This window comes from Cucurbita maxima, unplaced genomic scaffold (genome assembly GCF_002738345.1).
Source record: "Cucurbita maxima cultivar Rimu unplaced genomic scaffold, Cmax_1.0 Cma_Scf00016, whole genome shotgun sequence".
NCBI lineage: Eukaryota > Viridiplantae > Streptophyta > Magnoliopsida > Cucurbitales > Cucurbitaceae > Cucurbita > Cucurbita maxima.
In genome coordinates, this window is record NW_019272032.1 from 4,520,269 (window position 1) to 4,544,487 (window position 24,219).

Sequence of the window (24,219 nt, forward strand, 5' to 3'; positions counted from 1 at the left end):
ACCACGCAAAATATTTCTCCATTTTATAATGTGATTCAAGTTTTTAACGGACTAACAATTATGTTAATGGGCCAAACAGTCTTTAGCATCAATCAACCAAATTCAATGAGTTTAGTTTATTATCATCCTTATCTAGTCGAGCATGTTATAGGTAAGTTATTTTATTAATGTAGTTAAATATTTCAAGTTAATTCTTCTCATAGAAATAATTTGAATTTATTTAGTTTATTTTCATAAATTAAAATAAATTAGAATTATGTTATTATTATATATTAATTCTCTATATATATTAATTCAATCTATCTTTCCCACATCTATATGTACATCTTTTTTTTTTAATTGTACCTATTCATAAATTTGTTTAAAAATAAATCAACAAAAAATGTTTCTTTTGATTTTCTTCTCCACGGTTGAACAAAACAAATTAATTTTAGGGGCAGAATGGTCATTGTGACACTTTCTTTTCACTTCTGAGGAGTATCCTAAAAAGGAAAAATGAAAGAATCGAACGACTTCGAACCAATTCAGTCATTCAAAACAAACGAAGGGAGAAGTGAAAATCCCTCACAGCCGCCATCGTTCCGGTCATTCTCGAAGTTCCGCTGCAATGGCATCCCGAAAAGGCGGAGTCTCTCTCCCGGAACGGCGAGGGTCCAAGGCCGAAGGCAACAAAAATGGCATAATCTCCAGGTTCTACCAGTCTTCAGCGGTGACTCGAGGAAGAGAGGCTGCTTCTAACGCCGTCTTCGTCTCCAAGAAGCTCCTCCGGAGCACTGGAAAAGCTGCCTGGATCGCCGGCACCACTTTCCTCGTCCTTGTCGTCCCTCTCATCATCGAAATGGATCGCGAGCAGCAGCTGAACGAGCTCGAGCTCCAGCAAGCTAGCCTTCTTGGAGCCCCTTCTGTTGGCCCGCCGCTTAAGTGAGTTGTTGGTCGCGTCGATACTTGATGGAGGCCCATCGGTATTCATTTCTCACTTGTAGTAGCTCATTTGCCCTCTAATTAGGTCATTTAAGCTTGCGGATCGATTAGTTTGCTAAGCGGTAGTCCCGAGATTGTTGATTAACTAGTTGGAAAGGAACTGGTTGTCTCTTTTTTTCTGATGATGATATGTTAGGTGAAACAAGAAGAGTTTTTCTTTAGTTATGGTTTGTAAGGCACTCTGAATTGGTTTACAGATACTTTCAATTCAAAGCCCTATTTGGTACGAGATTTAGAATAAACGATCCATGCTAGATTTTGAGTCCATTGCTCCCTTTTAAGCTCTGGCGCATAATACTTTGAATGGATGAAGTTGATGTTGAATTTTAAAGATAATACACATTTATCTACGTTGACAATGATGTTCGATAGCATATATGTATACAAGGGGTGGGGAATTTGAACCTTCTAACATGTTCGGTAAATGAAGAAATATGTTCAATCTCACTAGGAAGGAGTTTTAAGTTATCATGGGTCGCTCGGGTATCCTTCCTTTTATCTGGTTTTAATTAAGTTTTGGCAACCGGAACCTCTCTAAAAGAGGTAGGGGGGAAATAATAAGCATACTGCAGTCATTTCCTTATAGAATAAACATTATTGAAAAGATTGAGATGAATTGTCTTTTGGAATCTAAATCTTAGTAGCAACCTTCTTAGCTTCAAATTATTTTTCTTTTCGTAAGGGAGTTGGATGGCTGGTGAGTGGAAATGCAGAACTAGGATGATTTTTTCTGTATTTATGTGGTAACAGCAGTGTCATAGTCAAGTAGGAGTTATCTTATGTTGATTTTATCTCGAGGCATGGGATATACTTTTAATCTTATAGGAGCTTGAGGTGTGTTGAACTTAAAATCAACTTCATGGTTACGTTTCAGCGAAGTGGCTCAGTTAATTTAGTAGCTACCCAAAATAAGGATTTTAGAAGGGTAATTAGCTTATTTGATTGAATAGGTTCGTGCAGGTGGTTGGAAAGGGAGAAACTTGTAGGGTTCTATTTGTTTTCTGGAAAAACAAATGCTAGTCATCTCACTGTTGTTGGGAAATTTGGATTTGATCATACTTGTTATCTGACTCTCTTAGCATATTAGTCCTTGCTCGAGATGGGATTTTTGGATAGAAAAGGGCAAAGATCTACTTGTTTCATGTGCATGTTAAAACTACTATGGCAAGCTGGGGTGTGTACTATCTTGTAGGAGCTTTGGGGTGAGAGAAACAATATAATCTTTCAAGGGCTTGAGAGGTCTCTGTGATTCTATGCTTCTCTTTGGGTTTCAGTGGTAAAGGCTTTTTGTAATTATTCTTTAGATCTTGTTATGCTTGATTGGAGGCCTTTCTTGTAGGTTGCCTCCTTTTGTGAGCTCTCTTGTATGCTCTTATATTCTTAGGATGTCCCTGGAAACTGCTCGATTCTGATTTCAGGTTGCAGAAACTGGCTCTTAGAACAGTCTGCAAGCTGTCCATACTGTTGTATGTAAAGAAGGATTTGGGATCTCAGTATGCTACTTTACCATCATTTCAATTCTTCTTAGGAAATGGTCGACTGTTGGTATGACAGGTTTATTGATCTTCTACCAAGCTATATTCTTAGTAATCTCAGCTTCATGCATGGTGGGTTTAAGAATGAACTGCACAATGATATACAAGATGAATGAAACCGTTTCTTTTCTCTAACCTAAGCTAGGTTGAACTTGTTAACTTTTATCCGTTGAGTGATAGCCCTTTCATTCGGCATTGTTGGATCATTAAGGCCAACTTTTCTTCATGCTCAACGGGTAGTTCCGTCTGTCAAGCTCCCTTTGGCTTTTTACCTCGAGGACCTATCTATGTTTGGCTTGAGGTAACTTTTGCACGCCTCTGTGTATAACCGTTTGGGAGGCCTACACCCCATAGAAGCTATCCAACATTTTCTCATCCAAGAGACCTTTTAGTAGCCCTTCAGTCAGTTAACTCGTGAAAATAATGCTAAATGGAACTCTCTTTCTCTGAAGGGAACAAGTGAAACGCTTTTGGTAGAAAGTTAGGAGTTGATTGCTTAGAGAGTAAGCTGATTTCCCCCCTTCTTTTGGGAAGAAAAGAAGGAAGATATGTGAGATTTTGTTGTTCCTGCGAGGCATTGGCTAATAAAATTATAAAAAGCTTCACGGTGAGCTTGATCTTTTCTTAGGTATGAAGTAAAAGTCATATAATTGGATTGCTGATGCATCCTTACTTTTTATTAGGAAGAATGACTTTATACTCTCTTGTCTATATGTTTATACATTTTTTATGTGCCCTAATTTAAACTCTTTATTGGTTCATTGCAACTTCAGATGAAATTTCTGGTGCTGGAGATAATTGGGGAAGGTTTCTCAATCATGGACATTTTGGGCTCTCTTTGTCCATTTATAAAAAGCAAAAGTTTGGCCATTCAAGACAGACAGCCACAGCCATAAAGGTTGAAAAATTGTTCAAGTCATTCTTTTGGTAGTACGGTAGTGTCACAACTTTTGAAATCTTTAATTTTAATTAGTTGAAATATGTTTAAATTTTTTAAATTTTTTGAATAAAAAATTCTTCAAGCAATAGATAATTTAAAATTTGTGTCTCAAGTATAGTATATCTTTTATTTATTTTATTCATTGAACTCTTCTAATTATAAAAATAGTTAAAAATTATCTTCGGTATATGTTTATGTGGTCATTCTACATGGTTATCTTCGTACTTACATGTTTGATTTTTAATTATGTGACAAATCGTGCCTAAAATCCATTGAATCTTTACTTTATTTAAGGCTTATGTAGGAAGGAAGAGAAAATTTTATTTTTCTATTGACTAGAGATCGAATACAAATTAAACCGGAAGAGCTTACAAATTGTTTGGAATGCCTTCTTATAATTTTTTTTTTAAAAAAATTATTGAATTTTTTTATATATTTTATATTTTGAAGGGTGCTTTAAATAACAATTTTGTTTAATTGCACTTGGTTTATTATAAATATATGTTTTAATCAAATCTATTGACTTATAATTTATCTTAAATATAATTAGGAAAAAAAAGGAATACAATCTCTCTTTTATCTTATTCTTTCATGTTCCTCGTTGATTGTTTTTGGTCTCTTTTTCTTATTTCCAAGTAATTCATATCATATGAACAATGCTTTCATTTAATGTCATTCATGTTATCTGGTAGAGTCGAATAACATTAAGACATTAATTAATAAATGAAAGATGTACTACTCTTATTTATGGTAAGATGTACGGCTCTTATTTATTATATTCATGTTAGTATCATTTAAGAATGATATAGAGTTCAATAATATTAATACCTCAATTAATAAAAAAAAATAACTTAAAAATTTTAGAAATTTCTCTGAACAAACAAAAAGCTATTCTTGTTGTTTAAGTTATGGCTGCAAACTAAAGAAAAATAAAGCATAAGAAAGGAGATTAAAGTAAAGATTGTGGAAGTGAGAAGAAGACAAATGTCTTTTCTTTCTTTGTTGCACTTTTTTTTCCATGTAATCTTCCCCAAACTTTAATCTCTTTTCCATGAACTGATAGTATGAAAATCAACCCATTCAAAATTCTTTGTAGAAATCATATTGTTTCGACTATATCCGATCTTGTATCTATAAACAAGGCATCATCTAATCGAGAAGTGTACAAAATGGCTCGAATCCTCACAAATATATGAAAAAAGTGCTGCTCTATCTTCATTTACAATACTAGGATACGTAATGAAATAAAAATGACCGTGAAAAAGCGAGAAATCAGCCTCCATGTTTGCCTTTTTTCTTCATCACTGATCTAACAAAGAGCAAACAAACAATAAGAAAGGCCAAAGCTGCAAAGCCTCCCACTGCAATGGCTACCGTTCTCTGTGTATTATGGCTAGACCCTACACCATTGAAACCCAATCAATGTGCCATTATACTCATCACCAAGAAATGTATATTCTATACTTGCATGAATTGAAAATGGCCCAAATATTTTTATATTGAATCACTCTTTTTGTCCATTTTCAACAAAAGCAAAGTGGGTCTAAATTCTTTAATTTTCAGTCAATGATTTCTCACAGACGCATCAGAAAGAGAAAAGAAGATGAAAATCATCCCAATTTCTCTCTCAGGTTCAACATGTGAAAGCGAAATTTGAACTACTGAAAATGGATGAATATAAAAAATTAACACCAAAGAATTAAAGGGTTCTATCGATTTCTGAAATTTGATCATTACCTGAAGATGATGATATGCTGGGGATTCCATTTGGGTAGTAACTGTAACTGACATAGCACTTGTTCAGATAAATCTGCCCGGAAATGGCGTAACCGCACTCACTATTGGCCCTCTCCGACGCCGTCTTCACACAGTCGCTGCAATCGCCGCCGCTCAAATCCCCTTGGCACTGTCCCAACACATAAAGCGATCGATAACTTCCAGTGTAAAACAGAGCACCGCTATTTTTTACCCCAGTTTCGACCATTTCAAAAGCTGTATTCCTCCTCTCTTCAAACCCACTTCCGACGGCTTTAATCGACCCACAAATCTTGAAAAGCAACTCCATCCCTGAAACTTGTCGGAATCCGGCGACCTCGTAGTGTAAATAGCAACCGATGAGTTGGACTCTGGCCGCCACGGCCTGGCCGCAGAGCTTGTCCACCATAGCCGGAATCTTGCTAACGCAGTCGTTGCACTGTTGGATTGAGAGGTCGCCTCTACATTGGAACAGTCCCTGAATCGCATTTCCGCCATCGCCGGAGCTTGTAGAGAAGAAGGCTTTCTGGGAAGATTGAGAAATCAGTGTGGAAAAGAGGGATTTGAGATTTTGGGCGTAAATTCCAGATGGGTCTTGGAATTTTTGCGGAGAACAGCCCTTGAAAACCAAGGATGTGGTGTCTGTGGCAGCCATGGCGAAGAAAAATAGGCGCGAAATTGAGAGGAAAAGGAACAGAGATGGAGGTTTTTGCAGAGAAGCCATTTGGGAATTCGAATTTTTCTTATTTTGCGTTCAAGGAATCATAGACTGGGATTGGAATTTCATGATTTTCAAAGGGATTTGTGGAGATGGTTCTTAGAAGGGGAAAGGGCTCTGTTTCTGTTTCGCTATATATGGTCTGTTTTGCAGGCTGTATTGACGGTCGGTGTCAGTGTCCATGCTGCTCATTCTTTTTCTGTTGCGTTGTGACTTTTGGTACACTTCCACATACCTGCTTCTGCCAAGCTGAGACGATTAGCCTTGGGTTATTTGAAATACAATTTTTTTATTTTTTTATTTTTTCATTTGCCAAACATTATTAGATAAATTTTAAAAACAAAAATAAGCTTTCGTTTGTTTTTTTTTTTGTCTTTTTTTTTTTTTTTTTTTTTTTTTTTTGATTTTTTAAACAATTTTTNAACTTTTCAAAACTTAGTTTTGTTTTTAAAGCATATATAAAAGTACTATGCAATATAATTATTACTAAATATTTTATCAAAAATAGTAAAATAAACTATTTAATAAAATAAAAAACTAGCAAGATAAATAAGTTGATGTGTAAATAAGATGAAAAAGAATGCGAACACCAATTGATATTATATTAACAATATTCACACAAATTAGATCATTATTCATGTGTAAAAATTAATAATGTAAATAATTTTGGCAATATATTTTAAAATAAAATAAATAATAATAACAATTTAACACGTTAATTTCTATAATTTATTTTAGTTTTTTTTTTACCAATTACAAAATTAAAAAGGATATACGGCATAACTAAAATATACCTGCATATTTGGTAGAATTTATTATTAAATTTATAATTTAACGTAAAAAATAAATAAAATTTATAGAATTTATGGGATCAAACTGCCCCAACAATTTTAGAGGGAAATTATAAAACTTTTTTTTTTTTTTTTTTTTTTTTGTATATTTGAGTATTGTTCCAATTCTATAATTTGGCGAAATCAGGGAAGAGAAACCGGAAAATCCGGTGGAAGTGCCTGGCATTCTTAACAGACCCCAAAGCTTTATATATGGACTACATTTAACATTTTTCCCTCTCTCCTCCTCCATCTCCCTATTTTCTCTTTCTGCCGTCAAAGATCTCAGAAGCTCAAAGCGATCACTCAGAAGGTGCTCGAACTAGACCTCGATTCTTTTAGAGTATAATCATATGCTCTTCTTTCGTAACTATTTTATTCGCCGTGAATTATGTTTTTGATTTCTTTAAACGTCCAATGGAATTACGATTTCCCTGTTTTGTCGTTAGAAATTTCGCTGTGAGCCAACGTTTTCATGTACTCTCTCTTTGATTTGATCTGTTGATTTTCTGGATGATTTTGAGTGCATCGATCGATTATTCAGACGATGACTGCACAAAATTTTGTTTTAGAAAAGAAAAAGAAGTGAATTAGAAAGACAATGGACGCTTTGGTGTTTTTTTGGGGGGATTTCTGGTTATATTGTGACGTAAATCAACAATGCTTAAGTACTAAACGTTCTGATCTATGGAGATTTCGAATTCCATTTTCCTTTGTTCTGCACGGTTCTTTTTTTCTTGTTCATTTGATCAAAAATGTCGAGAAAGCTGTAGGCATATATAGATTTCTTTTCCGCTTCTTCTTTAAGTATCCTACCGGAATGTTTATCTTAAGCTATCAGTATGTTTTTCTATCCGAATGTTGACGTGCATAAAATTGCATGAGAGTATGACCACACACACACTTGACACTTCTTGGAACAGTGAAGTAAGCGCAGTATACTGCATTCACGGTTAATTTTGAATATTGTGTTATACTTGTGTTGAATCGTTGATTGCTATTTTTCTTGAAGTTATACTGTTTCCTGAGGGTCACATTTTGGTTTTAATCTCTGGAAAAATAATTCCGTCTGTGTTAGTTTCGAGTTGTAAGAGTGGATTATTCCTACAATTCTGATACAAATTATGAGCAGAGCCTTATCCATCAAAATGTAGCGTTTCTCCGACCAGTGAAGAGATGAGCAATCTGGACTTGTTTTAGAATTCCAAAACTAATTCAAATTCATAAGAAAATATATTATTGACACTTTCGAAATTCAGATTGGTACAGAGAAATGGTAAAAATTTTAGATTGGCTTCTACAATCAAGTTTCTGATTTCAGATGTTAAAGATATATTTTTGCAGTCTACTTCGACTTCCTTTCTTCTGCCCCCAGTTCCTCTCCAGGAAATATTTAGCAGTCCGTTGTTGACGCTGACTTGATAAAGGAGCATCCAGCGTATTCGGTAATTGTAATTTCCGATATGGAACTTGGAAAGGTAGTGTATGCAATGAAGAAATCAAAGAACTTGTGATTTCTTAAAAAGATGGAAAGATCCATCTTACAAGAACTAAAAAAACAAACAGCAATGGGGATAACAACAACCAAAATAAGCAAAAGCAATAGAAAAATCCCCAAACACATACATTTCCTACTATTCCTTTGCAAATCCTTAGCAGTTTTCAAATCCATAGCCCCATCGCTAACATACTATGAAGCATTCATCACATTGTGTTCAATGTTATCCATTTCCTGCCCTTGTGTCTCCGCCATCACGGCCATGTCCAAAAACTCTTTGTGCAGCTCTAGCAAGCGCTTCTCTATCTCCTTCACCACCCCGTGTCGGACCCGTATCTCCTTCATCGTCTCTGCCACCTTTCCCTGCCCGTGTTCCTCTATCGCCCTCCCCAAAAACTCCTCCCTGCCATTCAATAATATCTTCTCTGTCACCTCCTCATTCGGGTGCTCTCCTGTCACCGTGAAGTATCTTTGCCAGACCGTTTCCTTGTACTCGGTCATCATCCTCTGCCTTAGGCTCTGAAACTCCATCATCAGCTCCTTTAGCTTCTTTCGCCACCCATTTGTCACCACGATTTGAGTCCTGAGAATTCATTAAATTTACTACAACTCGTCCACTTCATAGTTTTTTATATGCGTAATTAAGTAGTCTTCTATAAACCATTTAAATTTTGTAAAAATACATGATTACTACTATAAAATGTATCTTTTTTGCGTTGAGTGGTAGTTCAATTGTAGCTGTAAATGGCAGTGCCCTCTTTGCTGTCGGAGAGGCTTTTCCTTCAGAAATACTCCAGACAAGTATCTGGTGTTATAATTCAATGAGTCTAAATTAAGACCTTGGACATGACCATAGCGCAAGGACTTTATCGGCCTATTTTGTCCTAGAATCATCCTTGGACAGTTTATGAGAAATCACCATTGGGAATGACTCAAGATTTCAAGCATTCTCTGTTGGAGCCTTCACTGAGTTTCTATTTTATTTTGCATATGATCATTAGGAAATATGTTATCCAATTTGGAGTTTTATCACCAAGTTTTGATCCAAATTATGTGTGAAGAAACTTAGTCAAATTAGTTGATTTTTTTTTTTTTTTTTTTTCTTTTCACTTCAATATTCCATAGGCTGGAGGATCTTTGCGAAAATCAGAGCTCAGAAATGAAGCATGAGACAGAAACTAAGTTGCCCAAGACTGAGCAATTGATTCAAGAAGCATCTGTGGAACAGAAATATAACCAGGGAGAACAGTATAGTCCAGAAAATGGCCTTTCTGATCCTGACATGGGCTCTGTTGTTTCACCTAATATCTCAAATGTATGTTCTACTTCTACTACCAAACAACTGTTATTTGTTGTTCTAGACTTGTTGGTTGCTGAACTACTATTAAGGCATGTTTGGACGTAATTTTGAAATGGTTAAAATCATCTTTTTAATCATTCAAAATAAATTTCAACGATATATCGATTGATTCAATCCCAAACATTCTCTTAGTGTGTGGTAGAATTATTAACTGAATTGACATTGCAGTATTCGTGTTCGATGGACATTCTTTCCAATGATGAACTTGGCTTCCTAGAACTGCAAAAGTTAAATAATATCATGAAAGCCTCTTACAAGGAATTCATGACAATAGCTGTCACTGCAAACGCTTGGGTTTTCCATCCTCCAGTGGTAGGTTCAGTAGAGGATATACAAGAGATGTTCCACACTCCACCACCTCAGGGATCTATAGTGGAATGCTCCGTTGTGAGTGTAGTTTTCCCTGTTACTTCACGTTTGCTGGCCTCGATAATGATGGATGCGGTAAGATATCCTTAACCTGGCTTTGATTCTCTATAATCTCATCTGCCGTGTAAGTTCTTTCATACCACATTCGATCATTTGTTTATTTTGTTTTGGGCCAAAATTTTTGTAAGTTAAAAAGTGATAGGTTTGTGATATATGTATATTTAATATTTGGTTAAGTTACAAATCGATCCAAGAAAGTTAGAATTTAGTTAATATGATTTAATGTATTATAATTTGTCTTTAAGACAATTTATGAGATTTTTATCCAACCATAGAAACTATTTATTAGATTTTATCAAACTATAAGAATGAAATTCATTGGGACCAAAGTTGTAATTACATTAATCTTTTGTATATGTTCTTACATAATCCACACTATTTACAGGAGCGATGGGCTTCAATGTTTTCCAACATAATTTGTTATGGATCAGAGGAAGCTGTTGTCGCTCCTTTGAAAACATTATGGACGACAGATACTTTGGAAGTGATACTGGTAACCAACCTGCTCGATCCCATTTTTCTTCGTAGACGCTGGATGAGATAACTCGTCAACATGGAAAACAAAACGTATTAACTTTATCATGTGATAGGTCAATGCCGAGTTTAGACTGCCAGCTGAATACCTGCCAAGAGGGAGAATTCGCTTTTTGAGATTTAAGAAAATGATCGTGCCAGATACATGGGCAATTTTCGATGTGTCCACTGATTATTTCGATGATGCAACCTCTGATCCTGCCCAGAATATTGCATACAGGCGGAGGCCATCAGGAGTGATCATTCGGCAGCGTGGTTTTCATTGTGAGGTTTGTTTACAGAATACCATGATCTTTGAGTAACTGCTTTGGAGTATTATCGCACAACTTTTATGATATATGAATAAGAAAAATATTGATATGGAGTTCTAACTCGTATATTTGATTGATTAAAGAAGTTAGAGGTTCGAATCTCTAATATTGAACTTAAAAAATAATCTACATGAAAGTATATATACGTTTCCCTGTATGTATAACATTTAAAAATTTAAATGTAGATATTAGAAGGCCAAAATAGGATTGAAACTCCAAAATTTTAGTTATAATGCTTGACCTTTGTTTTCTGTTTTTTGTATTACAGGCTATATGGATTGAAAATTCAGTGGTACAGGAGATTGATATCCCAAAAAATATATGCTCAACATTCACTTCGAACTTTCCTTTAACTGCAGAGCACTGGGTCAGCATGTTATCACAAAATTTGAAACGTAGACGTAGCAAGGTAGTAACTTCAGAGATGTTCGATGAAATCCACGGTATGGTGTACGCTTTTATTTTCCAAGTTCATGACTGCTCTCTCAATATTGTTCATCGTTGAAGCATCTGCATTTTTTTTTTAAAAAAAAAAAGTTAAATTCTAATACTATTTGATTAATGGAATAACAGGTTTACCAAATCTCTTGGTAATTGGGGATAGTCTGAGGAAAGTCTATATAGAAACAGTTAGTCCCTTTCCAAGGGAAAAAACTTGGGATTTATTTTCTGATGATAAAGTAAGGATCCTGAGAGACATGAATGCACATAGCAGTGGCTATCCCAATGATTACATTGCCTCAACTACCATTTATATCCCACAAACCCCCCTCAGACTCTTAACATTTATGGACACAAATAATGTGAAACTTCAGGTACGCTCCTTAGCTTGAGTTTTAAACATTATGAACAATTCAGAAAAATGCTTCCTAACATGACTACATACAGTGGTTGAGCATAAAATCACAGGCACAGCTCAAGACGTCGGTTGTATTTTTCTCACAAGATGAAAGTAACTGCATTAGTTTACGTGCAAAAGTTGACACAGGAGATGGCGAGGTCGTGGAGGTGATTCTCTATACATAAACATCTCAACCTGATACTTCCCCAAAACTTTTGTACTTCAATTTTATGTTTGTTTTTTGCAACAGGCCCTTGAATTCTTCGTACAAGAGACTTCATTGGATGAATACTGTTCCTTCGTCATATCGTCACGAATGTCAGAAGCAGATGTTCATCTCTCTCTCATACCGAGGTTTTGTAAGGAAAGTTTGTGTCTGAGACCTTCTGGTTTTGCTATAATGCCTGCTGGACCGGGAGGTCTACAGTCCAACGCGTCGTTGGTGACAATATGCATTCGTCGAGAGCTCGAAAATATGAAAGTTGATCGAGTAATTGAAGAAATGAGTGGTTACATGAATGCTGTCGTTGATCAGATAACTCATATCCAATCTCCAAACGTCGTTGAAGATGATCTGAACTCTGAATGGAATAATACTACAACCCTTTAATGGTGAGGTAGGATAAAACTCAGGTAACGAGGAAACCTTTCATTTTCATGCACAATTGTTTCTATTCTTTTCCCTATTCGTTCTACTACTAGCATTGAACCTATGATGACGTCCTAGGCTACAATTTATGCAGGTTTGTTTCTTCAATTTGTAGGGAGTTTCCATTTCTTGCTTTTTTTATTTAGTTGAATGTTGGCACATTATCCTTTCAATACTCTAAAAGAAAGAGGGTTTTTATGGTTAGTAAATTTGTTTATTCATTAACTATGGGGAGTTTTTTTTTTGTAATTTTTACTAATCTTGGAAGTTAAGTTCCAATTAAATAATTTTTATGTGATTTATGAGTTTAATTTCATAGTCTTAAAATCTTACAAACACTTCTCCTTACCACTCTTTTAACACAGCTCAATTAAAGAGTATTCTCTCCTTTCAAGAATGTTTGACCAAAGTTGGAGTGTTGTTTGTTGTGCAACTTGAAAGTTAGAAGCTTTTTGGGCATAAAATAATGATTCAAGCTCGGTTTTGTCGCCAAAAAGGCTTATGCATCTTAATTTTTTTTTTTATTTTGGTGTTTATTTTCAATATATTAAGTTTATTTTATAAGTTAATGGGAGAGGTGAACCCATATGATATAGATATAGATTATTCGTGGTACAATTTATTTTGTGTTTACCATCGACATTTGTTATTTATTACATCAAATATATGATTTTTAGAAAATTATTAATGATGTAGAATACGGTCATTATTAAATTTGTGTGGCATTAGCCTATTAACCTACTTATCACTTTATATTAATTCAATCAATATTTTTTAGTTGACCTGTTATTATCAGTGGAATGGAATTGAAAGTATACTAACAAAATAGTATTTTCTCCAATTTAAATTTATAATAATAAATAAATTTGATAATTCTTTTTTTTGGTGAAGAATAATATTAAATGCATAATAATAGAGATGGCAATGAATCATGCTTGGGAACAAGTTGACCTAAAAAGATATAATTAAAGAAAGGAAGCATGCCTGGACCAATTGTTATACTTATTTAATAAAACAAATAGTAATTAGTTTCCATAACTAAGACACTTATTGCCTTCCTAATTTGAAATAATTAGTTTTTTTTAATAATTAATAATTTTCTTAAAAGATTCAAGATAACAGAAAAGGACAAAAAAAAAAGGTCACAATTCCCTCCAACATCTCCATATTTAACAAGGAAAAAACTTAATAATTTCCTCATTAGATACCGATTGAGAGTGCATTGCTCCTCTCTTTATATGGAACTTCCCCTTTTGGCCATTACAAATGAGCCTATTGCTCTTTAAACCATTATTCAACGACCAAGCTTCAGGCAACCATCGGCGGCTCCTCCACTTCCTCCGTCGTTGTTTATCGCCGGAATTTCAGATGCTGACCAAAACCGCCGTCGTTTCATCCGCTGCCAGAGTAAGAACAATTTCTTATTTTAGATGAATAAATACCGCCCTTTATTTATTTATTTAATTATAACATAAGTGTAGGTTAGATAAATGAATTCTTAAACAAAGGTTAATCAAACCCAAACGACCGTGTTTATATTGCAATATTAAAAAGAAATAATTTAGTTGATTTTGAGATTCTAATTTTAATATTTAAATTAAAATATTTTTTTATTATTAAAGATTATGTTTTAATATTAAAATTAGAAATTTTAGACATAATGTTAGATAAAATATTATATATATATATATATATATATAATATTTATTTATTATAATTTTTTATAAAGATTATATTTATTGAAAACTTTAAAATGAAATATTAGCTAGGGAAGCATTAAATGAAAATTTTGGAAATGGCTAGGATGGGAACTAAGAAGGTTTCTTTGTCCCCACCACATCTCGTGGGCATCTCTAATTAAAACCTACTAGTTTAAGGATGTTGGTATGAAATTAATGTATAACACCAATTAATAAAAATCTCAAAATTCACCATATTTATATTAAAAATTAAATTAGTTTTTATTTTATTTTTCTCAATCGAGTTCGAGAAGGTAATTAGTATATGACTAAGACATAAATAAAAACTTAAACACAATCTTTAACTAACTAAATATCAAAATAGCTAATTATAGAAAATTCCAATTTAAAAAAGACCTCTAATATTTTTTAAAAACTAAAAGATACTCTCACTGAATTTCAAAAATATTTTGTTATTTTCAAAACTATAAATACTCTTCTTCAAAAATATTTAAAAAATATTCTTACTCAAAATTGCTTATTCTATCTCATCTTTCTTCCATCATGAAAATGAATGAAAATAATAAATAATCAGCATTTAAAACCATCAAATTGACTAAATAAATTCTAAAAACGTCTATAATTATAATGTTTATTTTATTGAACTAAAATTAATAATTTATAGGTATTTTTTATTATGTGGGCTAATTGAAAAGTGCGGAGTAATAAACGATACATCTCTCCGACTTGGCAAGAAAGACTGAATTATTTTTCTCCGAGATTTAATATTTTATATACATATTTAAAAATATTTGTTGATTTCTTTTTCTCCAAGATTTAATTCAATATACATATGTTCTAAAATCTTGGTTTCTTCTTCATCAGGAAGCCATGGCGATGAACAGCAGCAGCCACTTACCAGAGGACATCATAATTGAAATTCTTCGCCACTTCTCTCTAAGATCTCTCGCTAAAGCAAACTGCGTCTCTAAGCTCTGGCAAACCCATATTTCCACCATACCTCTCCTTCTTCATGCCGCCATTTCCTCTCCTCTGCACCATGGCTTCTTCTTTCAGGGCTCCACCATCAGCAAAAATGGCGTCCCGATTCACTTCTTCCCTTCCTCTCTCAATATTCTCAACACCCATTTCTATAAACTGATTTCCTCTAGCAACGGTCTTCTTCTCTGCGGCAAATCCAATCAAAACCCTATTGTCAACTACTCTGTCTGGAATCCCGCCTCCAATCGCCTGATTCCAATCCCAAAACCAAGGAATCTCTTCACCGGCGTTAAGATCGGATTCCATTCCCATGATTCTGTTTCGTTCACCATTCTTCGATTTGGGAATTTAGGGCTCGAACCGATGGAGATTTTCTCGTCTGAAACAGGGGAATGGCGGCACTTGGCCTTCAATTTGGCGATCGATTCATTGTTTTTGCCCTTCGAAGGTCCGTCGGCGGTGGTTCTAAACGGGGTGTTTTATTGGCTGGAGTTTCGATCGATGATTTACGCTTTCGATTTGCTAAAAAACGAGTTTCTGAAAGTGGGATTTCCATTTGAGGAACCGGAGTATCGCCGGGAAGTATTCTCCCGTTGCCTCGCCGTCGCGGGTGGGGAGGTGGTAATGGCGTCGACCAACGGCGAGGTTATTGAGATTTGGATTCTTCAGGATAAGGCTTCGTCTTTGTGGGGTTTGAAGAGTAGATTAAACGTTGAAAGTCTCGTTGGCATTATCGCAAACACCTTGTGCGCAAGGGCGGCGACGGCGGCGGTTGGGCGGAGAATTGTTGGGATTGTGGGGTTTCAGGCATGGGATTCGGAAAGGATTTACTTGAACACGACGGAGGTAGTGGTTTGTTGTGATATTGGAAGTGCGAAAGTTGAGATTGTTCACCGGTTTGATGAGAGCTTGGGATGTACGGATGTTTCTGACTTCATGTTCTTACCTTACGAGTGTGTTCAGCTTGGTTGATTGTTGTAATGTTCGTAATGAGTAGAGCCCAGATATTTAAACCTCTACCAACTCGGTTAGGACGTGTCCACCCGTTAAGCTTTATTCAATAACACTCATGGTCACTCGTGTAGATTTGAGTCTTCACATTTTGCTTCAATGTTTCATTTCATTGACTATTATCATTATTGCTTTCTTCCTTGACCTGATTTCTTCCCAAATCTATATATATATATATATATATATATATTTTGTCCCATCAATCTGATCAAATTCTTGGATAATAGCAATTCTCCTTTTAAGATTATTTCTAAGATTATTTCAAAAATTAAAAATATTTTAAGATTATTTCTAAGATTATTTCAAAAATTAAAAATATTTGATGTTTATAACAAATATTAATATTAATTGTGAATGGTAAATGTTTGATATTTGAACCTACACTAAAAATGATTAATTTGGTTAATTTAGGGTTAAGTTTGTTTTAGTTTTCCTATTAATCAACGAAACGATGTCGTATTAAGTCATGTGAAACGGGCTTAGCAAAACACGGAAAGGACAGTAAAGAACTGCGTTTAGACACATCGACTGAAACCCTAACCCCAGAAAACGTAGACTCCGTGCCGTCGTCTTTCATATATTAAGAACCGCATTTGTTTTCATTTGCTTTCTTGATCGGAGGATAGAGAAGGCAGCTAGAGAGCCCATCGACAATGTCGAAGCGAGGTATGGTTTGATCGTTCTATCTCCATTTTGTTCCTGACATTCTCTTTATATGTAACTGTAAACGCACTAGTTGATTCGATCTTTGTTTTGCTACTGTTTTCATACTCTTAGATTTGAGATTTTTTTTATTGCTGTGTATCTATTTAGGTAGGGGAGGTTCCGCCGGGAATAAATTTAGGATGTCGCTAGGTCTTCCTGTGGCGGCTACAGTGAACTGTGCCGATAACACAGGAGCTAAGAACCTCTATATCATTTCGGTGAAGGGGATCAAGGGCCGCCTCAACCGTCTGCCATCTGCTTGTGTTGGTGACATGGTCATGGCGACGGTCAAGAAGGGAAAACCTGACCTCAGGAAGAAGGTGCTGCCTGCTGTAATTGTCAGGCAGCGCAAGCCATGGCGCCGAAAGGATGGTGTCTTTATGTACTTCGAAGGTAATTCACTACTTAAATTATCTGTCGTATTTCGCTTCCGATCATTTTTATACCATGTTATCTTGCGTTTAGGTTAGTTTGTGTAGGCATATAGTTATCGTTCTAGTTAACATTGATCGGTTGGATTGTTGATATTGGATGTAGTATCGGCGGTTATTCTTTGTGATTGAACCTATCTTAAAATGTGGATTATTTCTGTTTTTTATGTGTTGTGGATGAAATTTGGGTTAAGAAAATCCTATTACTCCGTTAGTTTAGTTTCATACAAACATGGTCTGTGTAGATTGTTACTGGGAGTAATTTTGGTGCTTTCTATTTTAATTCGATGGAAAAGGTTATTCAGAGAAGCGAATATCTTCATTTTTCACTTTGGATTAAATGGCTTACTATGCGATCTAGTAGTAACGTTTTCAGTATAAGAATGGCTATCGGGTTATGTGTTTAGTATCATATTGTTGTCATTTTTTTGGGACTGTTTCATGTCTTCACCCATATAAAATTGAATTATATAGTTGTTGATTAAGAGTCTTTTTCGTTGTGCAGATAACGCTGGTGTCATCGTGAATCCCAAAGGAGAGATGAAAGGTATGATCTTCTCCTTTTTTAATGTATATAGTTCATATGTGATCTAGAAAATGATATGTAACATGTTAGTCTTCTGTGTTCATTTACATTAGAAGAAGAGAAATCACCACGCCCTTGATATTTTACTTTTGTTGATGTTTTATTTCTCTGGAACAATGCACCGTAAATATCCTTGTATTTGACCTTACTTAACTAGAAATGTAGTTTTAGAGTACTGATAATTTTGGAGGTGTTCTGGCTTTCATACTTTCGTTTATTTTGCTTTCATGGATTTGAATGGTTATTTTATTGGGTCTCGCAGGTTCAGCTATAACAGGCCCAATTGGAAAGGAATGTGCGGATCTCTGGCCGAGAATTGCAAGTGCTGCTAATGCCATTGTTTGACCATCAAATCAAGTGAATTGTCGTTTTTATCCTTCTATAGGCTAGGATTATATGATTAAATTTCATTGTTGGGAATAACTTACTTTTATCTTGACAAGAAATTATCGTTGTGAGTTTTGGTTGATACTCGATGTGTTTTATCTCTATAGATGAAGTTAATTTGTGCCCATGATTTGATTTCTGGTACCCATTCAAAAGTCTCCCTATCAGATTGTTTGCAGGGTAGGGAAGGAAATGATCGGGAGGAAACCTTATCATTTCTCGGCATTGCAGTGAGGGTTGTGGTTGTGGGATCTCACAATCTCGGGAATTAACGAGGTACCTTAATTCTGAACGTAAAATTTTCCCCTCACATAAGTCGATAAGAATCAGGAACAGGAAAAACTAGATAAGTTTCCATTTCCATGTTTGCTTGATGCCCATATATGCCTCTCTGATTGATTGATTCGTGATTCTTCCTCCATACGTGGATCGTTGATAAAATTAGATTTTGTTTTCTATAAAAACTAGGACATTCGATGAACACTTGGAACATTTGGAAATTCTACAAAAAAGAAAGAAGGAAATAATTATCATCTTCAATTGCATTACTAGATTTTAGAAGTTTATGAACTGAAGTCCCTATCTGGTCTCTTTCAGGAATTGAGAATATTTTTCCTAATTTAAAAATAATAACAATTTGTTTAAAAAATAAAATTGTCGGTGAAAAGAATTAAAAATTAGTAAGAAGATGTGTGTTTTATTCGTTATTAAATATTTTTGCAGAAAGAATGGGGTGGAGCTGAAACCCATTTCATGGCAATCTGACGAGGATCAGGAATCATGTCATCTTTTCCATATCCTTCTGCCACACTTCACTCTACTTTACACGTAATTTACGAACCAAAAAAAGCATAAAAAAAGTAGACTTATTTATGCTTTCTCCATCTCCTTTACTCTCTGCATACCCAAAAATTCATGTCTGAGTGAATTGTTCCCTACTTTCTTCTCCGCTGCCACAGTAGGAGTTGGGTAAGAAATTTTTGCCAAGGGACATTGTTTTAAACCCTTTTTTTTCCCCAACTTGCAGTTTTCAGGAAAGTAAAAAGTTCTTCTTTTTTTTAAACCCATCCCTGGAGTGAAAAAGAGAATATCACAAGTGGATAGTAGATATAAAAAGGAAATATTATTTTTAAGGGTGTGTAAACTTCCTCTTGATTGCAACCGATAACCTACTAAAAAAACATTGAAACTACAAAAGACTTAAAAGATAAACATTTCTTCTAATGTTATGTAAAATTCCCTCTAATAGACCAGACACATTCAAACGTTAAAACGCAACCATAAGTATTAGCATATGAGAGATTTCAACAAAGTTCAAACGAAAATACCACAAAAGGCCTCAACTTTTTTTCCCCCTTAGTGCTGCTGGCGTTACTGATGATTCTGACATTACCTCATTTCAGCTCTCAGTCCTTTAATACCCTCTCAGCAAAATTGGGACCAACCCTGTCCTCAACTGCAAAAAATAAAAAGGAAAAAAAATCTCTTCATTTTCCCTTCATTTCTCTCAATTTTGGGACCAGATCTGTCCTTCCAGAGAAAAAGAAAAAAGAAAAAAAAAGGTATCATCTCAAAATTTCTTCCTTTTGGCTTTTCCCTTCATTTCTCTCAAATTCTCTCCAATTCTGAAGGCCCCAAAATGAAAGTTCTAGGGTTTAGTTTGTGGAAATGGCAATTCCTAAGGCTTGGAAACAGAATTGCAAATTCTGGGTCTTCAATTTCTTACGTGGGCGATTCAAAAACGCCTCCTTTGAGCTGTTCATCTTCTTTGAGACACTTGATTCTGAAGCTCAAGTATCAGTGGAAGCACAACTTGAGACTGCAAAAGAGAACAGTTCAGTACAGTTATGATCTTCAAAGCTATTCTCTTAACTTTGATGATGGCTTGCTTCATTGAATTTGAATTCTCTCTGTTTTTGTGGTGATTTTTCTTGTTTCTTTTGATACCCATTTCTGTAAATTGTGGAATAATGAAGGGTCTTCGATGGGTTCTTACCATAAAGAAGAACTGTAAAATGGGTTTGTTTTGTTTGGGAGATAGATGGGGAATTTTTTTTGTTCATGTAATTAACTCTGAGATGGGGTTTTTTGCATATCCTTACCTCTTTCTTCTCTGCCTTCCAATTATCAAATTTGTTAAGTGCTCGAAAACTTTTTTAATTTCACCCAATTTTGTTGCTCTTCAATTATTTCTGCCTTTCATTGTTGTCTGTTTTTTGCTTTCAATTATTTGCTCATAAGTTTATGCAGTAATTACAGATTTTGTATGATTTTTTCCCTCATAGTTATTGCTTAGATCTCTCTCTCTCTCACATAATTCATAAATGTATCTTGGTTGTTGCCTGCATCCTTGAGGATTGCTGATTTTTTTTTTTTTTTTTCCACCTAAATTGTTGTTGGAAGTGGAACTATCCTGAAAACCTCTCCCAAACAGATTGAATTTTATAACGTAAGACTAACGACCCTACGTAACAGGAAAAAGTTGACAATATTGGTTAACGGTAGACTTGAGCTACAAATGATATAGGCTAGACATCGAAAGATGTGCCAACGAGGACGCTAGACACTCCATTGTTAGATCTCACATTAGATTTGAACCGTTACAAATGATATCAGAACTATATTAACCCCATAATATTGGATTGTGAGAAGTTGGAAAGCTAAAGATTACTCACCCTTATTAATTTTTCTTTAAAATATTGCAAAATAGTTTTTATAATGAAATTATTTAAATTTAAAGTTAAAGAGAATTGATAAAGTTTTTGGGGTAATTTTTTTTTTTTAATTCACCCAAAACCATATCACTTTCATGTTTTTATTTTTGAGTACACATTAGTGATTAGGGTAAAATTAGTGGGTAAATGTTGGCCCCTTGCTTTTCTGTCCACCATCTTTTGTCTTTGTTCCTTTGGGTGGGCCACAAGATAGACTAAGAAAGATTCCCTTCAAAGCTTGTAGTGAACTTTTTCTACCTTTTGTTTCCTTGCAAATCTTAAGTCAAAAAGTGCACAGATTACTTGTTTGTCTTCAACTTCAATCTTACCTACAAAATTTCCCATTACCATTTAAATGTCTTTACTTTATTTGTATCCATTGATTGGTGCACAATGTTGTCGTCACGTGTGGTATAGTTTAATTGGTTAAAATATTGTATCATCTATCTAAACAATCATGTATTTGAATTCTCTCTATTTGCAATAATAATGTCTAGTTTGATGGCCTTCAAACTAAAACTTATCTATTTTGTATCCTCATCTTTAATAATAATGTTGAGTATGAGGCCCCTCCTCACCCTTTGATTGAGGGATTTAATTGCATTTATAGTCTTTGTATTTTGGGTTTTTCTATAATACTTTGGCTCCACTATATTTCTAGCATTAAAAGCACCGAATAACACATAGAAATAATTAGGCAGGTTGGTTAAGATATATATTTTTGAATAAGCCAGGGGTATGCAAATCATATGGCTCCGGCGAGATTCCACATCAATTGGAGAGGGGAGCAAAATATTGCTTATAAGGGTATGAGAAATTTTCTCTAACAGGCACATTTAAAATCGTGAGGCTAACTAAGATACATAATGAGACAAAATAGACAATATCTTCTGGTGGTAGGTTTGAATAGTTACAAATGATATCAAGTCAAACACCACACGGTGGATTGTGAGATCCTATTGGAGAGGGGAGATGGGAACAAAACATTGCTGATAAAAGTGTCGGAATTGTCCCTAACAGACACACTTTAAAATCGTGAGAGTGACAAAGATACATAATGGACCAAAACAGACAATATTTGCTAGTGGTGGGTTTGTGCCGTTACAAATGGTATCAGAGTCAAACATCAAACGATAGGCCCCTAAGGAAGGTGGATTGTGATATTCCATTAGAGAGGGGAACGAAACGTTGCTTATAAGAGTATGAGAAACCTCTCCTTAACAGACATGTTTTAGAACCATAAGGTTGACGACGATACGTAATAAGTCAAAACAGATAATATCTATTAACAGAAAGCTTATACGGTTACGCTATAGTTGTTGTACTAAGAATATATTAATGGAACTTTGTTTGTTTTTTTTTAATGGCTATTTCGCAAGCAGCCCTTCAATCAAGCATAGAAATGGGGCAAAATCCAGTTGTCAAGCACACCCAATAGCCTTTTTGTACACATGGCTATAATTAGCTCTCATTAGTCCCACAGCTAATAAGCAATCCTTCTCCCATAAATTTCCTCGACTCCACTTTACCCCACAGACTCTTATCTCCATTCTCTCTTGAAGAAAGCCCTCCAATAACCCTTCCCCCCACAATCCCATCCACTTTGGCAATGGCAAATCTTGTGCCATTTTGGCTTCTTCTCTCAGCCCTTTTGGCACCATTTGCTAGTGGAGATTGGAACATTTTGAGGCCAAAAAAGAGCCATTTGGATTTGGGTGATAGCTTGAAAGTTTATTGTGAAAGTTGGAGGGTGAATGTTGAGCTAAACAATGTTAAAGGCTTTGAAGTTGTGCCTCAAGAATGCATTAGCCATATCAAGAAGTACATGACATCTTCCCAATACACTGCTGATTCTGAGAGGGCAATTGAAGAGGTCAAGCTTTATCTCAGCACTTGTTGCAACCTTGAAGGTGACGGCACTGATGCTTGGATCTTTGATGTTGATGATACCCTTTTGTCCAACATTCCTTTCTACAAGAAACACGGTTTCGGGTGAGTCACTTCGACAATGCCACTAATATTGCACGTTTGAAAGCTCTATAGAGTTGATGCCTAGAGTAATATATGATCGTGTTTGCTAACGTTTTTGTTTAAAAATTAAAAACTGGGTAGTAAGAAAAACTTCACTTGTAGCTTTTCTCGTGAAATTTATATATAATTTACGATAACATGTAAACAGAGGAGAGAAGTTGAATGAAACAGACATAGAAGAGTGGATGAGAAGCAGCAAGGCACCAGCTCTTGAGCATACATTGAAGCTCTTCAATCTTATAAGAGACAAAGGGATTAAAGTCTTTTTGATATCTTCAAGAGGGGAAGATCTTAGATCTCCAACGGTTGATAATCTCATCCAAGTTGGATTCCATGGATGGTCTGCTCTCACTTTGAGGTATCTCTCTTTTTCTCTCATATTGTAAGTTATGCTTTAAAAGAGAAACTTTTTCGAAAAGATGTTAGAATATTAAATGAACCGATATTAACTAAAATGAGTATAGTTCAATAATAATTAATATGTAGTTTTGTCGAGGTTAAAAAATTTGAATGAATTCAAATGTTGTTAAATTAAAAAAGATTAAATATTAGCATTTTTAAATTTTCAAAAAGAATTAAAAAAGAATTAAATTTTTAATTATGCCTCCAATAAAGATGTGAATATTAAAAAATATCAAATAATTTTGTAGATACAAAAGGAAATAAAAGTTAAAAGGTTAAAATGGTAATTTAACTATAATTTATTAAAATTTTTGGTGATGATGAACAGGGGTCTTGAAGATGAAGGAAAAGAAGTGCAAAAATACAAAATAAAAGCAAGGCAAAGGCTTGTTGATGAAGGCTACCACATTTGGGGCATTGTTGGTGACCAATGGAGCAGCTTTGAAGGCCTTCCCACTGCTGATAGAAGATTCAAACTCCCCAATTCCATGTACTACGTGGCCTAATCTCAATATTTATCTATTTTCATGTCTTATGTGACACATAAAATACTCTATATATTTTTATTTCTTTCTTTATATAATTTCATATTTTATATTTTTAAGCGAAAAAGACATATATATTTATATATATTAATTTAGTGTCTGGTAATATTTTTCAATATAAATAAATTTTCAATTTTGTATTTAATAAATTTGTGAGTTTTTTTTGGAAATTTAAACTGAGGCTACAACTAACATTCTGGGTTGGTGTTATATTATCAAATGGAAAACTGTGATGTGATAGAAAATATTGTATTGCAACATTATGGTGACACTTGGCTTTTAAAAGGATAATAAATAATTAAATTATTTAACACAATGAACTTTCATGAAGAACTTGAACAAATG

General features: G+C 34.6%; 6 protein-coding genes and 1 pseudogene across 6 annotated transcripts; 5 read left to right on the plus strand and 2 right to left on the minus strand.

The window, feature by feature from the left end:
* Positions 1-510: 510 nt before the first annotated feature.
* On the plus strand, positions 511-3,377 carry LOC111491492 (mitochondrial import receptor subunit TOM9-2-like). Its single transcript, XM_023140416.1, has 2 exons — positions 511-962; positions 3,290-3,377. The coding sequence occupies exon 1, from the start codon at positions 608-610 to the stop codon at positions 923-925; it is 318 nt and encodes a 105-aa protein (XP_022996184.1). The 5' UTR covers positions 511-607; the 3' UTR covers positions 926-962; positions 3,290-3,377.
* Positions 3,378-4,432: 1,055 nt separating this feature from the next.
* Positions 4,433-6,145, minus strand: LOC111491542 (cysteine-rich repeat secretory protein 3-like). The gene is made up of 2 exons (XM_023140495.1): positions 5,194-6,145; positions 4,433-4,856 (listed from the first exon to the last, which is right to left on the minus strand). The coding sequence occupies exons 1-2, from the start codon at positions 5,933-5,935 to the stop codon at positions 4,729-4,731; spliced, it is 870 nt and encodes a 289-aa protein (XP_022996263.1). The 5' UTR covers positions 5,936-6,145; the 3' UTR covers positions 4,433-4,728.
* An 852-nt stretch (positions 6,146-6,997) lies between these two features.
* On the plus strand, positions 6,998-12,533 carry LOC111491253 (homeobox-leucine zipper protein ROC5-like). Its single transcript, XM_023140078.1, has 9 exons — positions 6,998-7,072; positions 9,383-9,572; positions 9,786-10,061; positions 10,432-10,539; positions 10,637-10,849; positions 11,160-11,334; positions 11,465-11,706; positions 11,780-11,899; positions 11,983-12,533. The coding sequence occupies exons 2-9, from the start codon at positions 9,417-9,419 to the stop codon at positions 12,340-12,342; spliced, it is 1,650 nt and encodes a 549-aa protein (XP_022995846.1). The 5' UTR covers positions 6,998-7,072; positions 9,383-9,416; the 3' UTR covers positions 12,343-12,533.
* On the minus strand, positions 8,153-9,111 carry LOC111490983 (annotated as a pseudogene).
* A 1,094-nt stretch (positions 12,534-13,627) lies between the features above and the next one.
* LOC111491595 (F-box protein At1g52495-like) lies at positions 13,628-16,155 on the plus strand. Its single transcript, XM_023140565.1, has 2 exons — positions 13,628-13,788; positions 14,946-16,155. The coding sequence occupies exons 1-2, from the start codon at positions 13,648-13,650 to the stop codon at positions 16,032-16,034; spliced, it is 1,230 nt and encodes a 409-aa protein (XP_022996333.1). The 5' UTR covers positions 13,628-13,647; the 3' UTR covers positions 16,035-16,155.
* A 425-nt stretch (positions 16,156-16,580) lies between these two features.
* Positions 16,581-18,309, plus strand: LOC111491505 (60S ribosomal protein L23). Its single transcript, XM_023140444.1, has 4 exons — positions 16,581-16,739; positions 16,887-17,171; positions 17,715-17,756; positions 18,058-18,309. Exons 1-4 carry the CDS (start codon positions 16,727-16,729, stop codon positions 18,138-18,140), a joined length of 423 nt encoding a protein of 140 aa, XP_022996212.1. The 5' UTR covers positions 16,581-16,726; the 3' UTR covers positions 18,141-18,309.
* Positions 18,310-22,412: 4,103 nt separating this feature from the next.
* On the plus strand, positions 22,413-23,899 carry LOC111491594 (acid phosphatase 1-like). Its single transcript, XM_023140564.1, has 3 exons — positions 22,413-22,888; positions 23,076-23,285; positions 23,658-23,899. Exons 1-3 carry the CDS (start codon positions 22,506-22,508, stop codon positions 23,833-23,835), a joined length of 771 nt encoding a protein of 256 aa, XP_022996332.1. The 5' UTR covers positions 22,413-22,505; the 3' UTR covers positions 23,836-23,899.
* The last annotated feature ends 320 nt before the right edge of the window (positions 23,900-24,219 follow it).